This window comes from Salmo salar, chromosome ssa20 (genome assembly GCF_905237065.1).
Source record: "Salmo salar chromosome ssa20, Ssal_v3.1, whole genome shotgun sequence".
Taxonomy (NCBI): Eukaryota; Metazoa; Chordata; class Actinopteri; order Salmoniformes; family Salmonidae; genus Salmo; species Salmo salar.
In genome coordinates, this window is record NC_059461.1 from 33383745 (window position 1) to 33400762 (window position 17018).

At 42.9% G+C, this 17018-nt stretch overlaps 1 protein-coding gene across 1 annotated transcript in view; it reads right to left on the reverse strand.

The window, feature by feature from the left end:
* LOC106580460 (uncharacterized) overlaps positions 1–8289 on the reverse strand; it is a 33387-nt gene extending 25098 nt beyond the window's left edge. The window contains exon 1 of the mRNA XM_014161559.2: positions 8139–8289. Within this exon, the coding sequence (XP_014017034.1) occupies positions 8139–8219 (81 nt within the window). The 5' untranslated portion in view covers positions 8220–8289. The remainder of the gene's footprint in view (positions 1–8138) is intronic.
* Between the last annotated feature and the right edge of the window lie 8729 nt (positions 8290–17018).

Consider the following 17018-nt stretch of genomic DNA (forward strand, 5'->3'; position numbering starts at 1 on the left):
CAGCTCTGACTTTGTTTACATAAAACAACACGTTGCACATTTTTTTTACTTGAGAAATACTGCACCAAACACCTTAGTTAGATGTAATACTGCCCAACTAAAACATCCTCAGCAAAAATGTCTGAATAAATTACAGATTTCTTGAGTTATCTTAGATTCATTCTGGGGATTTCGAGGGAGTGAAATAGGCTTCCCGGGTCTACAGTGTCTCATGTGGGACAAACATCATTAACCAAATGAAAACATTATGTCATAGTAAGGTTCAAAATAGAAAATTGCCTTAGACTTTCTAGGAACTCATGTCATGAGCACCACAACAACAATACATAATTACGCGGATGACATTTGAACTGGTCAAATGCCATTCCCAGAGAGGTTGCAGAAAGGAAGCCAATTTCCGTTGTTGCTCTACGGTTTTGTGCAGTGTAGTGGTATTGTGCCATACCCTATAGAATGAAGGGAACAGCTTGACAACATGGGGGGAAGGGAGGGGTGTGTTTGTCTGTCTCCGTGACCAATATAAGTGTCCAAATCCACTTTTGTGTAGCCAGGCTCTTTCTATTGACAGTGTGTGGGCTACATAGAAGGAGAGAGAACTTTGTCAGGGAAGGAGGGACAGGGACTGTGTCATTTTCCTGGCTCTGGCTGCACTAGGACTGGCTATCTGGAGGTCCGCCACCCTTACTGTGGTGTGATGTACATGGTAGACTGGACATGAATGGCCTCAAAGTGCCACAGTGTAAAATGCAAATGGGACATTCTTATAATGCCAAACATCCCAGTTCTGTTACATCACAGACACAGGCCTCTCCACTGGCAGTCGCAGCCAGGGCGGGCATTATTCAAGGAAGCCTTTTCTCATGGGGAACAATGGGCAGCAGTGCCGTTTGGTTGCACCACTTCATGGTCGGATGGGAGATAACACTTTAATGAAGTGATGTTAATAAGTAGGAGCAGGCAGAAAGTTTACAGAAGACCCTGCTGGTCGGTCATTGCGCCCGAGTTGTGCCACACAAGGAGATTGACTAGACGATCCCTGTACAAAAGCAGAGAAACCAAGCATATAATGGTGTAGAATGACTTGTGCATTGGAATGTCAAATGCAAACCTGTGATTAGTTCGAGGTTGACCATAATATTGATATTGTTAAGCAACTTGAATCCTTTGTCAGAACAACATTTCCAGAACTGCAAATTACCTGAAATATAGTTTGAACTTTATACAAAGCCTACTAAAAGTATATCCCTATGATTGATTTACTGTTTGGAATATGAATTTTGAACACAATTCCAATCCCTAAATCATAACAAACTCTCCCTAACAACTGAAGAGCTTACTGAGGAATTGAAACAGGTATACAACTAGTATGATGAAACCCCCAGCTAAAACCCTTCAAAACAGAGGCTCGACTTCCCATAGCAATAGCTGTCACACACTCACTCATTCCCTTCCCTCACATGCACAAACAGCCCCTGACTGGCTCCTAAACAGCCAGACGGGCAGGGATCCTCCCAGGCGCTGTTTACTGGAGTAGAAAAGTGACACTGCTCTACAGGCTGACGCTTCAGCTATGCCAACTCCCAGATGAAGTGTTATATAACCCAAGGCTCAGCAACTCCTCTGTATGTCTGTCGGTCTGTCTCAATCCAATCATTTAGCCACTGTTGCTGGTCAGGTCAGACACAGACAGAAATCTAGAGCATAGACTTTAGGGTTATTTCTACAGTGGAGAATACTGAATCTGTGTGTCATAGAAGCGCTATACTAAGACACAACATCCTTGCACCCGGTGTTGTCCGTCCACAGCTGTGAAAAGGCGTTGATCCACGAGCCCACAACGTATACATTACAGTGCCTTTGGAAAGTATTCAGACACTTACTTTTTCCACAGCATTATTCTAAAATGTATTAAATCGTTTTTTTCCCTCATCAAATCTACACACAATACCACATAATAACAAAGCAAAAACAGTATTTAAAAAAAATGTTTGCTAATGTTGTGTTGCTTCCATGCTGTGTTGTCATGTGTTCCCTGTATTTTTCTTCCTCTCTGGATAGAAGGAGGTTGCACTAACAGTCATTAACTAAGGACGCCTAGCCTAGGAATTAAAGCATGTTGATGAGATGCAGTCAGTCAGAGTTATGTCTCCATGGTGGTTCGGACCAATTTGGAGAAATAATTTCCAGATTTGGAATGTGATCCAGGCAGTGAATGGATGCATCCTCAGTAATTAATCTCTCAGCAGCTGAGTGAGTAGCCCCACCATGCAGGATGACAACAACACACACAGCCAGAACAGCCAAGCCAGCTAGCTGGGCAGCTGGAGCTGGAGCTCTCTCCCTCTGCCTGGCCCATTCATCTCATTTAAAGTAACGGTACAGTTTATTTACCATCATGCCAACCTCACTGTCTGACCAATATATGTTTACAGTATGAACTAGTCTCTTTATGGACTTTAAACATTTAGCTAGGGGATGAATTCCTCAGTGAATTCCTCAGCATCAAACTGATGCTTGTTTAAAAATCAACATTAGAATAAGCACTGAAATTATGAAAAGATACTGTAATATTTCATAACTTCAAATGTCCAACATGCTCTCATTTGTCTAGATATTCGGGTGGTTCTCATTTGTCTAGATATTCGGGGGGTTCTCATTTGTCTAGATGTTCGGGTGGTTCTCATTTGTCTAGATGTTCGGGTGGTTCTCATTTGTCTAGATGTTCGGGTGGTTCTCATTTGTCTAGATGTTCGGGTGGTTCTCATTTGTCTAGATGTTCGGGTGGTTCTCATTTGTCTAGATGTTAGGGTGGTGGATTTATCAAAGTTGAAAGATTCCCTTTTGGGGGTGGATGCAATGAATTCCAAGCTTGTTTACGCTGTTCCAAAAATCAACTTTATACAAAAGAGGACAAGAGGACAAAGGCATCATTTAGAGTGCCCCATCAGGCAGATAATTGCAAAGATAGTGAGCACCCTACGCACACAGACACTAAAGCTGGGGACGCTGACAATTCAATATACCAAGGGCTTTTGTTGTTCAGTTCTAAGAATTCTACTGCTCACCGCCACTCAGTCACAGTGGATGGGGACGAGTCTTGACAGTTCGTAGCCTTAGAGATTCTCCTTCCTAGTGTTGTACTAGTGTGTGGTCATTACTAATATTGATTTAAAAATTACCCAAGGGAGAAATCTGCAATGAAAAAACAAAAGAAATAAAAAAAGATTAAAAGGAAAATGTTGATAAAGAAACAAACCCCAGATTATCTCCAATAACACTTCAATCAAGACTAGAATGAAGTCTTAGCAAATTGCGATAGTGAAACCAAAATGGCCACACTTGTAATCCAATGAAATCACAAACAATTGCATATTTTCTAGGAGATAATTGGCATTTCCATACACATACAGTGCATTTGGAAAGGATTCAGACCCCTTGACTTTTTCCACATTTTGTTACCTTACAGCCTTCTTCTAAATGGTGTACAACCATGGCGCAGACAGATAGGGCAGCCGTGCTTCTAGTTTCTAGGCAACTTTGCAGTATTTTTTTATTTATTTGTTAATTCTTACATTATTAGCCCAGAAAATGTTTCTTAATTCCGTTCCTTTACTTTAGATGTGTGTATTGTTGTGAAATTATTAGATATTACTTACTAGATATTACTGCACTGTTGGAGCTATAAACACAAGCAATTCGCTACACCCGCAATAACATCTGCTAAACACGTGTATGTGACCAATACAATTTGATTAAATTGTCCCAACCCATCAATCTACACACAATGCCACATAATGACAAAGCAAAAAAACAGGATTTTAGAAATGTTTGCAAATTTATTACAAAAAATCCCTGAAATATCACATTTACATAAGTATTCAGACCCTTTACGCAGTACTTTGTTGAAGCACCTTTGGCAGCGATTACAGCCTAGAGTCTCCTTGGGTGTGACGCTACAAGCTTGGCACGCCTGTATTTGGGGAGTTTCTCCCATTCTTCTTTGAAGATCCTCTCAAGCTCTGTCAGGTTGGATGAGGAGAGTTGCTGCACAGCTTTTTTCAGGTCTCTCCAAAGATGTTTCGATCGGGTTCAAGTCCAGGCTCTGGCTGGGCCACTCAAGGACATTCAGAGACTTGTCCCGAAGCCACTCCTGCATTGTCTTGGCTGTGTGCTTAGGGTCGTTGTCCTGTTGGAAGGTGAACCTTCGCCCCAGTCTGAGGTCCTGAGCACTCTGGAGAAGGTTTTCATCAAGGATCTCTCTGTATCTTGCTCTATTTATCTTTCCCCTCGATCCTGACTAGTCTCCCAGTCCCTGACACTGAAAAACATCCCCACAGCATGATGCTGCCACCACCATGCTTCACCATAAGTATGGTGCCAGGTTTCCTCCAGGCGTGACGCTTGGCATTCAGGCCAAAGAGTTCAATCTTGGTTTCATCAGACCAGAGAATATTGTTTTTCATGGTCTGAGAGTCCTTTAGGTGCCTTTTGGCTAACTCCAAGCGGGCTGTCATGTGCCTTTTACTGAGTGGCTTCCGTCTGGCCACTCTACCATAAAGGCCTGATTGGTGGAGTGCTGCAGAGATGGTTGTCCTTCTGGAAGGTTCTCCCATCTCCACAGAGGAACTCTGGAGCTCTGTCAGAGTGACCATCGGGTTCTTGGTCACCTTCCTGACCAAGGCCATTCTCCCCCAATTGCTCAGTTTGTCCGGGCAGCCAGCTCTCGGAAGAGTCTTGTTGGTTCCAAACTTTTTCCATTTAAGAATTGTATTTTATTTATTTTATTTGACCTTTATTTAACCAGGTAGGCAAGTTGAGAACAAGTTCTCATTTACAATTGCGACCTGGCCAAGATAAAGCAAAGCAGTTCGACAACATACAAAAACACAGAGCTACACATGGAGTAAAACAACATACAATCAATGATGCAGTAGAAAAAAAATAAAAATAAATAAGACTATATACAATGTGAGCAAATGATGTGAGATAAGGGAGGTAAAGGCAAAAAAATGCCATGGTGGAAAAGTAAATAAAGTATAGCAAGAAAAACACTGGAATGGTAGATTTGTAGTTTGAAGAAAGTTCAGAGATAAAATATAAATAATATGGTGCAAAGGAGCAAAATAAATAAAATAAATAAATACAGTAGGGGAAGAGGTAGTAGTTTGAGCTAAATTATAGATGGGCTATGTACAGGTGCAGTGATCTGTGAGCTGCTCTGACAGCTGGTGCTTAAAGCTAGTGAGGGAGATAAGTGTTTCCAGTTTCAGAGATTTTTGTAGTTCGTTCCAGTCATTGGCAGCAGAGAACTGGAAGGAGAGACGACCAAAGGAGGAGTTGGCTTTAGGGGTGACCAGAGAGATATACCTGCTGGAGCTCGTGCTACAGGTGGGTGCTGCTATGGTGACCAGTGAGCGGAGATAAGGGGGGACTTTACCTAGCAGGGTCTTGTAGATGACCTGGAGCCAATGTGTTTGGCGACGATTATGAAGCGAAGGCCAGCCAACGAGAGCGTACAGGTCGCAGTGGTGGGTAGTATATGGGGCTTTGGTGACAAAACGGATGGCACTGTGATAGACTGCATCCAGCTTGTTGAGTAGGGTATTGGAAGCTATTTTGTAAATGACATCGCCGAAGTCGAGGATTGGTAGGATGGTCAGTTTGCAGAATGATGGAGGCCACTGTGTTTTTGGGGACCTTCAATGCTGCAGAAATGTTTTGGTACCCTTCTCCAGATCTGTGCCTCGACACAATCCTGTCTCGGAGCTCTACGGACAATTCCTTTGACCTCATGACTTGGTTTTTGCTCTGACAAGCACTGTCAACTGTGGCACCTTATATAGACAGGTGTGTGCCATTCCAAATCATGTCCAATCAATTGAATTTACCACAGATGGACTCCAATAAAGTTGTAGAAACATCTCAAGGATGATCAATGGAAACAGGATGCACCGGAGCTCAATTTCGAGTTTCATAGCAAAGGGTCTTAATAATTATGTAAATAAGGTATTTCAGTTTTTTATACAATTTATACATTTGCTAAAATGTCTAAAAACCTGTTTTCGCTTTGTTATTATGGGGTATTGTGTGTAGATTGATGAGAAAACATTTTAGAATAAGGCTTTAACGTAACAAAATGTGGAAAAAGTAAAGCAGTCTGAATGCTTTCCGAATGCAAATACAATGGCCGTGTCACACTCAAATCATTGCGGAGAGGCTACAGCACCAGAAACCACATAGGAAGTGGGGGGAATTATTTTATGGTACCACTGCATTCTAACTGCTGCCAAAGTTGTCAGGAAGAATTTGGTGATTAAAAAGAACGCCTTCTACCGGACTCTGTTAATCACCTGTAAGCACTGAACAGATTAGGGAAGTCTTTCCCAAATGCTAATAACTGAACATAATTAAATATCACACTTCCATGGCCCATAGACACTATATGACACGGTAATGTTATGGATTAATTTGGTCATGTGACACCTCTGTCTTATATTTCATTTACAGTACAGTGGCGATCAATAGCTTAATTCTACCCAGATACTGCACATATATTTATGCTATTTAAGTCAATACTATAGTGTCAGATGTTCACATACAGAACACTCAGAAAAGGAGAGCAGATATTAATAAGAATGTAGCCTACATACAGGTTTCTTCCTAGTTTGGGAATTGGACCAAATTGAGAAGAAACCCAAACCAGAGTGTCACCTGGACTGCTTCACCATCTTTTGCACAACCACACTGCTAAACCAGTGGAGGCTGCTGAGGGGAAGATGGACCATAATAATGGCTGGAATGGTGTCAATGGAGTGGTATCAACCACATGCAAACCACATCTTTGATGTGTTTGATACCATTCCATTGACTCCATTCCATACATTATTATGAGCCGTCCTCCCCTCTGCAAGCCTCCACTGTACTAAACATGTTTCAGGTGTGTTACACCCCCAAACCCCACCTTAGTGTGAATGTGGAAACCCAATAACCAGGAAAAAGCCACTGATCATACCATGCAATCCAGTGCCATGTAACACTGATAATGAATTGTAAGGGAACGGTTGGTTTACACTTAAACACTACTGTACTAGGAACCCTGTCAGACAGAAACTGCTGTGTGTTGTATAACAGAGAGCAGGAGTAAGGTGTCTCTACTCTACAGTATGTACAGGGTGATTTATGGGAGCTCTTGTTTGGGAATAAAGTCATGAAATCCATGTCAGTGTCAGGCAGTCAGGCAGTGGGGGTTGTTTTCACCACAAAGTGAGAGTGAGTCAGACTCAGATCAACAGGAGGTGAACATGCCCTGCTCTGGCTTCATCCATGTGGTTCTCATTTCACTGCTCTCTCTGTCTGACTCTGCATGCCATTGCCTTTAACTCAACTAGATATAGTTGAGGACAAAAAACTGAGTGCATGCTCAGTTCCATGGGATGTTTTCCTCCACATGGTTGGAAAATGCAGCCTTACAGAGAGTACTGCCAGCTGATTATCAAGATGTGCAGACACATCTGGCTATAGCCTAATATCGATGTATATTTCTGTGTGATATCTTACAGTTGCGAAAAGCTGATATCCAATTGCGCATAAATCGACAAAATGATCAACTGGAAAAATCACATAAAATAATTACTTATTTTCCTCAGTTACCAACCCAGCATGACTTTGAACTTGGGGTGATTACTATTGGAAGCTTCCTATTGAAATGTCAATAAGCTTTTTGTAGCACTCGATAGGATAGTAGATCATTTTATAAGATAATGGTATTAGATTACTAAAAAGTGATTATTAATGTAAAACTATACTCAAACTTCTGGAGAGATGAGCCCTGTGTATGCACGGGTGGTGTCCACATGTATACCGGACTACTCTACTACAATACTTTACAGTGCATTTAGTGCATCAAGTTCTCACTATAATTACAAATGACCCAGTAAAGTCTATATTCTGTCTTTCCCTGGGTGGAAAATAACTAGCTACACAACAACAACAAGGAAACTTAATACAGTTTAATTCTTGCTTAACAAGTTTTCAGCCAGTCACTAAACTAGAAGACCGATGACGGGTGAAACAATTCACTACGCTTTTTTATGAGGCAAATATAGACTGTAAACAAAGAGCAGCCATGTGTTACTTACTTTCTGAGCAACACGTCCAGTGACCCATAGTAAATACGCTGTCATGAACACATGTGCCCAGAACGAGCTGTTGCAGGTCATTTTCTTTATTTTTTCCTTTTCCCCGACGCACACTGAACCATAACCCGCTCTCGCTTCCCATTCACCTGAAGTCTCGGGAGCGCGCTTTTATCGTTCGTGGACCCGCATGCAGAAATCACAGGGGGTTGTACTGAAGTGCTCACAGCTTGACAGTCAGTCCAATTTGTTCACAATCATTTTGACAAAACTTACACTTTTAATGCACCATGCGTGGGATTAGGAATAGTAATCTAAATCTCCCTGTAGTAGGTCATCTGCAGACCATTGATTTGGAGTAACTTTATATGATTGTGTAGTGATTATGGAACAGACCCCCACCACCTGTTCCATAAAAGCCCAGGCAACTTGGTAGCAGGGTAATAGTACTCTCATTTAGGGGGTCCCGTGCACAAACCCAATGTGAACATGGGTAGCTTACTCTTGCATTGGTGCCACCAATTAAGCGTGGTTCACAAAATGACCTTGACCCAGTGTAGGTGTAGATATAATGACTTTATGAATGTGTAGAAAATTGAGAAGGGAAAGCTGGAGCGGAACAGGGCTGAACCAAGGACCTCTATTTAAAGGGCAAGTTCACTACCACCTGTGCCATAAAAGCCCAACACTTTTGGCCAAGGCAATATACAATCATATAGGAAGGCTACACTTCTAAGCCTGTGGCTGCATTTACACAGGTTGCCCATTTCTGATATTTTTTTCCACTAATTAGTATTTTGACAAATCACATCAGATCTTTTCACATCAAATACATTACTTGACTTACGCAGAGTTGAGAATACATTTGTGTAAAGTTGACAAAAGTATGTTTACAAATGCCCTGAAGATGATCTGTATCACATGGAGTTAATGAGATTAGCTGATATTCATAAGCATGCTGATTAATGGGGATGTAGACCTATAGAACAAAATGCTCACTAAACTGTTTATCATATTGTTTGGCTGGCTTTAACAGCTTTAAGGGCAAATCAGGAGGGAGTAGCATCTATTGTCTGCCCTGTCAATGTTAAGTAATCATTCCTGAGCATACTCATATGCACGTCAGTGAGTACATGGGACAGTCTTGTGGTGGAACAAGATACTGCACATTTCTTGGTAACTACATGTGCAGACCAGGGGAATCATTATGTAGCCTTCCTATTGAGAGTTTTGCTACCAAGAGGTCTTGGCTTTTATGTTAATTGTGAGAAAAAAAACATTAAACATAAATATTTAAAAAAACTGATAAAAAATAGGAACAGTGACTGTGACAACTAGCTCAAGGGATGTAATAGTTGCCACTGAGGGGGGCATTTTAACACAAATGTAGCAGGAAGAGAGTAATAAACAGTGATGCCTATGAAGATTAGGAGGTAGAGTCATTGTCTTTGGTACCTTGGTCTTAGAAACACACATTTGTGCATTCATACCAGGTAAGGGACAGAGACCAAAATCCCACACACATGGCTCCTCATCTCTCCTTCTCCCTCCTCATCTTCTCCAGACTCGCAAGTAAGGGTATGTGTATATATGATCAAATGATCAGCATTGCTTTTAATCTGAAGATTATTACAAGTTTGGTTGCTGTTTCCTACTAAACATTGTAACTTTAAACACATTTTTCTTGCCAAGGTTGGGGTCAATTCATGAGTACATTTATAAAATTGACACCAACCCTGGTTGTTTTACTAAGAACCAAGGTTCTTTAACCCACATATTCCCCCTACAAAGTTAGTCAGCAAATCCAAACATTGCTGTCCATCATTGATGGACAGCAATATTCAAACCTTGTCTCAGATTTTCAAGCAAATTAAAGCCAGGACTGAGACTGAACCACTCAAAAACACCGAACACCTCTTGGAAATTCATTCTGGTCTGGCTTTGATATTAAAACTTGATATTAAAACTGTAAAAAATCCAACTCTATTACAGGGTTAGGTTTTCAGAAGACTGAGGCACCTCTACCTACTTACATGTGCTTTGATCATTTCATATTATTTTGACCCTGACAAACTCCTCAATCCCTGCCGATGACAAGCATAACCAAAACATGATGCTGCCACAACAATACTTGAAAATATAGAGGGTTTTACTCTGTGTTGTGTTGTATTGGTTTTTAATTTAGGCAAACAGTTAATATCTTTGCCGTGTTGTCTTGAAGTATTACTTAACGTCCTTGTTGCAAGCAGTATGGAGCAGTGGTGTAAAGTACTTAAGTAAAAATACTTTAAAGTCCTACTTAAGAAGTTTGGGGTATCTGTACTCACTGATTTATATTTTTGACAACTTTTACTTTTACTTCACTACATTCCAATTGAAATAAATGTACTTGTACTCCATACATTTTCCCTAACACCCAAAAGTCGTCGTTACATTTTTAATGCTTAGCAGGACAGGAAAATGGTCCAATTCACGCACTTATCAAGAGAACATACCTGGACATCCCTACTGCCTCTGATCTGGTGGACTCACTAAACACACATGCTTCGAGTGTTGGAGTGTGCCCCTGACTATCCGTAAATAAATACAAAAAGAAAATTGTGCTGTCTGGTTTGCTTAATATAAGGAATTTTAAATGATTTATGCTTTTACTTTTGATACTTAAGTATATTTAAACCCAAATACTTTTAGACTTTACTCAAGTCGTATTTTACTAGGTGACTTTCACTTTTACTTGAGTCATTTACAATTAGGTACTTTTTCCACCACCGGAATGGAGTAAATTCTTTAAATCAGGCTACATTCTTTTTACTTTGTCATACAGGCCAGTAATGTGGATTTAATGCAATGTTGTTGATTCTCTGTATTTTCAAGTATTGTGGTGGCAGCATCATGTTATGGGTATGCTGGTCACCGGCAGGGACTGGGGAGATTGTCAGAATCACATGAAAGGAGCAAAGAACAGGTAAAAAGTTAAAGGAAAACCTGCCATAGTCTTCTGCAAACCCTGGTATGGAGTTTTGTTTTTTCAGCGGGACAATTACACAAATGTTTATGCCAAAGACACACCTGAATGTCTTTCCAAGACATGTTGAGTGTTCCTGAAGTGTCCATTCTCAGTCCTGACTTAAATCTCTTTGCGAATCAGAGACAAGGTTTGAATATAGTTGTCCTTCAATGATTACCAACCAAATGTACTGAGCTTGAGCGATTCTGACAAAAACAATGGATAAGGGAAAGGGAAAGGGAAAGGAGGATACCTACTCAATTGTCCAACTGAATGTATTCAACTGAAATGTGTCTTCCGCACTTAACCCAACCCCTCTACTGTGTATTGCCATAAGAATTGTGCAAGGTTGGTAGAATTTTTTTTGCAACTAAATATTTTGCAACTAAATATCAACATTTGAAGGAGATTTATCTTCTGCTTGGATAGTTCCATCTGTGCCACTGGCATTAATTCCAGTTTGTCTACAAATTCATTGTTTATATGTTGGATACACTAAATAATTGATATGTTGGATTCACCCAAAATCTAAATCGAATCAAATTAAACTTTAAAAGCACTTTAAATCATGTTTGATTTGATTTAGTCATATTCTTTAACTTTAGTAATTGGGTGAGAAGTGTATCCAACATATGAATTATTAATTTGGAGACAAACAGGAAATAAAGCCAGACTAAGTCAGTGGCACAGATGGAACTATCCAAGCAGAAGATACATCTCCTTCAAATATTGATATTTAGTTGCATTGACAACCAAACACAATTCACTAAATATCGTAACATTTTAAATCAACCAGAGCTTGAAGCCATAGCACTGGTGTAGTGTCTATTTTTAGTTGAATTCTAGGTTGAATTGAAACAATAGCTGTTGGTGACATTGCAAATAGCATCATTGATGATATATACTGTGAGTGATAAAGTATGATCGCATTTCATTTTCTCTGTTAAACTTACTCGTTGGAATTACTTTGACAACAACAGTGAATCTATTTACTTTTGAGGTGGAGCTCTCTCAAAAGTCAATCTCATGATACTGTAGCACATTGGCAATAGTCAGTGACAAATATCATAGGGCTGGGCTGGGCTTGGTTAAAAGCCTGGATAGGAGACCAAAGAGTAGCTGTAGATAGATCAATTCTCCAGTAGGAGGTGCTGTCCAGTCTATTGACTTTATTCTGATGTTGTACTTCAAGGCCATGATATTCCTATATGTAAAAACAAGAATCTTTCCCATATCGTTTTGGAGTCTGGATTATGTTTCTCGATCCTTTTGGCAAACAAGATTTCATAACATGTTTTTATCAACATAGGGAAACACCACGCCATTTCAATCTGGATATAACATTGAAGATCTGACATTGTTTGTTTTTTGTTTGTTACCCCTTTTTCTTGTTACAGTCATCGCTGCAACCCCCGTACGGACTCGGGAGAGGCAAAGGTTGAGAGCCATGCGTCCTCCAAAACACAACTCAACCAAGCCGCACTGCTTCTTGACACAATGCCCATTTAATCCAGAAGCCAGCTGCACCAATGTGTCAGAGGAAACACCATACACCTGGCGACCTTGTCAGCATGCACTGCACCCAGCCCACCACAGGAGTCACTAGTGCACGATGGGACAAGGATATCCCTGCCGGCCAAACCCTCCCCTGACAACACTGGGCCAATTGTGCACCATCCCGTGAGTCTCCCGGTCACAGCCAGCTGCGACAGAGCCTGGACTCAAACCCAGAATCTCTAGTGGCACAGCTAGCACTGCGATGCAGTGCCTTAGACCATTGCGCCACTCGGGAGGCTTGACACTCAGTACAAATTTAACATATTTCATACAAGATTTGTCTATGTTGAAATTTGGTTACCACATTGACATAATCCTGTGGTTGAAATTTCACTTTCAAACCAACAAATCCAATGTATTTTCCATGTGGATTCAATGTCACAATACATTTACAGATTACATTGAAACAACGTTGATTCAACCAGTTTGTGCCCAGTGAGATAACATGGATTAAGTTTGGAATTCTAAGTTACACAAAATAGCCTACCTCTGACTCACTCTATCTCTGTGTTCAGGTACTCCAACAGGACTGTATGTGGACCAACAACATGTGACTGATGTTGAAAGAGGGAGTGTCGCTGTACGTTGTTACTCTAATAACAGTAGAGATATGAAGTGGTGCAGGAATGGTGGCTCTTGTGTGAAGTGGAATTCTGGGACTTTAGATGGAACATTAGTGAAATTACAACAGATCAAGGATTCCACCAAAACACATTTCTTATTGGTGATCATGAGTGGACTGAAGATGAGAAATACTGGCTGGTACTGATGTAGTGTGGGAAACCTGAAGATGAGAAATACTGGCTGGTACTGATGTAGTGTGGGAAACCTGAAGATGAGAAATACTGGCTGGTACTGATATAGTGTGGGAAACCTGAAGATGAGAAATACTGGCTGGTACTGATGTAGTGTGGGAAACCTGAAGATGAGAAATACTGGCTGGTACTGATGTAGTGTGGGAAACCTGAAGATGAGAAATACTGGCTGGTACTGATGTAGTGTGGGAAACCTGAAGATGCCTGTTCACATCACAGTCGATCCACAAACCAAAACCCAGATTATCCCCACCACTAGCACCAGTGAGTGCAGAACAATCCTTTACTGTCAAGTTACGTTTACTTTGTCTTTATGTTATATAAAACATATTGGTCATGGATACTTATTGATAGTTTCATGTATATTCAGTTGATCCTGTGTCTTCCTGGAACGCTGGTCAATGAATAATGTAATTATTTTTAATCACACAAAACAGGACAAACTTCAACCACTCAACAACCATCTGCCCCTCCAAACACGGACCCTTCAAACTCAAGAAGCTGAAGGGAGCGTTGGAGATTGACTACCAGAGGTTACCACTCGTTTAGCTTTATTTCTTACTTAGACCTACTCATGCCAAATTGATTACAGTAGTAGTTATTAAAATAAATATAGCCTATTCATTTCATTTTCAGATATTAACAAAAATACATCTTGTATTTTATTATTTACAGTGTCCCGTCCTCCTGGCTAGAATACATCTGTGCGTATCCAGTAATAAGTAGCTTTATTCTTATGAGTTCTTTATTCTGAACATAAACAGATTTATCTCCAAATTATCACAACAGTACAAAAAATGAAATATTACTGTGATCATTTTAATCATCCATTTATCTGTGATATTTCATGGACTGTAGTTTACAGTTTAAATGTGTCTCTCCTTCAGCAGTCCCATAACCCTGAGAGACCTGTTCATTCCTCTGGGCATGTTGGCAGTGGTGATAGCTGGTGCTTTTGTCGCTTGGAAGATGTTTAGAAAGTATAGTAAGTCTTTATTTTATTATTATTTTTAAACCTGATGTTCAATTTCACTGAGTAAACAATATAATTGAATGAACTCTACAATTTTAAATACATGAAAGTACAATTGAATGACCTCTGCACACATGCTCTGAAAAACATCTGTCTTCTCAGATATAAGTACCACAATTGGAGAACATTTACATCTTTCTCTCTTTACTTCTGAGGATAAAAGGCCAAAGACCAGCCCACAAACACATCAGTGGTAAGTTATGTGTAAGGGCTTTGGTAGTCGCGTTGCAGGAATGAGGCGCAGGAAGCAACGAACACAGGGAGTGGTGTTTTTAATAACACTTGAAGAAAAAACAAAGTTCCCAAGCACAGGGGAATAAACACAATGAGCGACAATGCAAAGCCGACACGAACAAGAAGTCGACATACAACAATCAATCCCGCACAACAAGGAGCGGGCCAGCTAAACTAAATAGCCCCTCTAAGGGCTAATTGACCACAGGTGTCCAAAACCAAAAAAAAGGGAAAATCAAAAGGGAATCGGTAGCAGCTAATAGGCCGGTAACGACGACTGCCGAGCGCCACCCGAGCAGGAGGGGGCGCCACCGTCGGTGGGAATCGTGACAGTACCCCCCATCCTGACGCGCGGCTCCCGCAGCGTGCCGACTCCGGCCTCGAGGTCGACCCGGAGGGTGAGGCGCAGGGCGATCCGGACGGAGGTGGTGGAAATCCCTCAACATAGATGGGTCCAAGACGTCCTCCGCCGGCACCCAGCACCTCTCCTCCGGGCCGTACCCCTCCCAGTCCACGAGGTACTGCAGGCCCCTCGCCCGGCGTCTCGAGTCCAGAATGGCCCGTATGCTGTACGCCGGGGACCCCCCGATGTCCAGAGGGGGCGGAGGGACCTCCGGCACCTCATCTTCTTGAAGGGGACCAGCTACCACCGGCCTGAGGAGAGACACATGAAACGAGGGGTTAATACGGTAATAGGAAGGGAGTTGCAACCGATAACACACCTCGTTTATCCTCCTCAGGACTTTGAAGGGCCCCACACACTGCGGCCCCAGCTTCCGGCAGGGCACGCGGAGGGGCAGGTTCCGGGTCGAGAGCCAGACCCTGTCTCCCGGTGCGAACACGGGCGCCTCACTGCGGTGGCGGTCAGCATTCCTCTTTTGCCGCGCACTGGCCTCCTTTAGTGAGTCCTGGACGGCTCTCCAGGTCTCCTTGGAGTGCTGGACCCAGTCCTCCACCACAGGAGCCTCGGTCTGGCTCCGGTGCCATGGTGCCAGGACCGGCTGGTAACCTAACACACACTGAAAGGGTGATATGTTAGTAGAGGAGTGGCGAAGTGAGTTCTGGGCTAATTCAGCCCAGGGAATATACCTCGCCCACTCCCCTGGCCGGTCCTGGCAATACGACCTCAGGAACCTGCCCATCTCCTGGTTCACCCTCTCCGCCTGCCCATTGCTCTCGGGGTGATAACCGGAGGTCAAACTGACCAAGACACCCAGGCGCTCCATAAACGCTCTTCAGACCCTGGATGTCAACTGGGAACCTCAATCAGAGACAATGTCCTCCGGCACCCCGTAGTGCCGGAAGACGTGGGTAAATAGGGCCTCCGCAGTCTGCAGGGCCGTAGGGAGACCGGGCAATGGGAGGAGACGGCAGGACTTAGAGAACCGATCCACAACCACCAGAATCGCAGTGTTCCCCTGAGAGGGGGGAAGATCTGTCAAGAAGTCGATGGACAGGTGCGACCATGGTCGTTGTGGAACGGGGAGGGTCTGTAACTTCCCTCTCGGTAGATGCCTAGGAGCCTTACTCTGGGCACACACCGAACAGGGAGAGACATAGGACCTCACGTCCTTAGCCAAGGTGGGCCACCAGTACTTCCCCCTTAGACTCCGCACTGTCCTCGCCACACCAGGATGACCCGCAGTAGGTAGCGTGTGCGCCCACCGAATCAAACGATCACAAACACCGAGCGGCACATACATGCGCCCCACGGGCACCTGCGCAGGCGCAGGTTACAACACCAATGCCCGCTCGATGTCCGCGTCCACCTCCCATACCACTGGTGCCACCAGCCTAGACGCTGGAATGATGGGAGTTGGATCGATGGGCCGGTCCTCCGTGTCATAGAGACGGGACAGCGCGTCGGCTTTAGTATTCAGGGAACCCGGTCTATAAGAGATGGTAAACCTAAACCGGGTGAAGAACATGGCCCACCTTGCCTGACGTGGATTCAGTCTCCTTGCTGCCTGGATGTACTCCAGGTTTCGGTGGTCGGTCCAGATGAGAAAGGGGTGCTTAGCCCCCTCAAGCCAGTGCCGCCACACCCTCAGGGCTTTGACCACCGCTAGCAACTCCCTGTCCCCCACATCGTAGTTACGCTCCGCCGAACTGAGCTTCTTCGAAAAGAAAGCGCAGGGGCGGAGTTTCGATGGCGTACCCGAGCGCTGTGATAGCACTGCACCCACCCCAGCCTCGGATGCGTCCACCTCCACTATGAACGCTAAAGACAGGTCCGG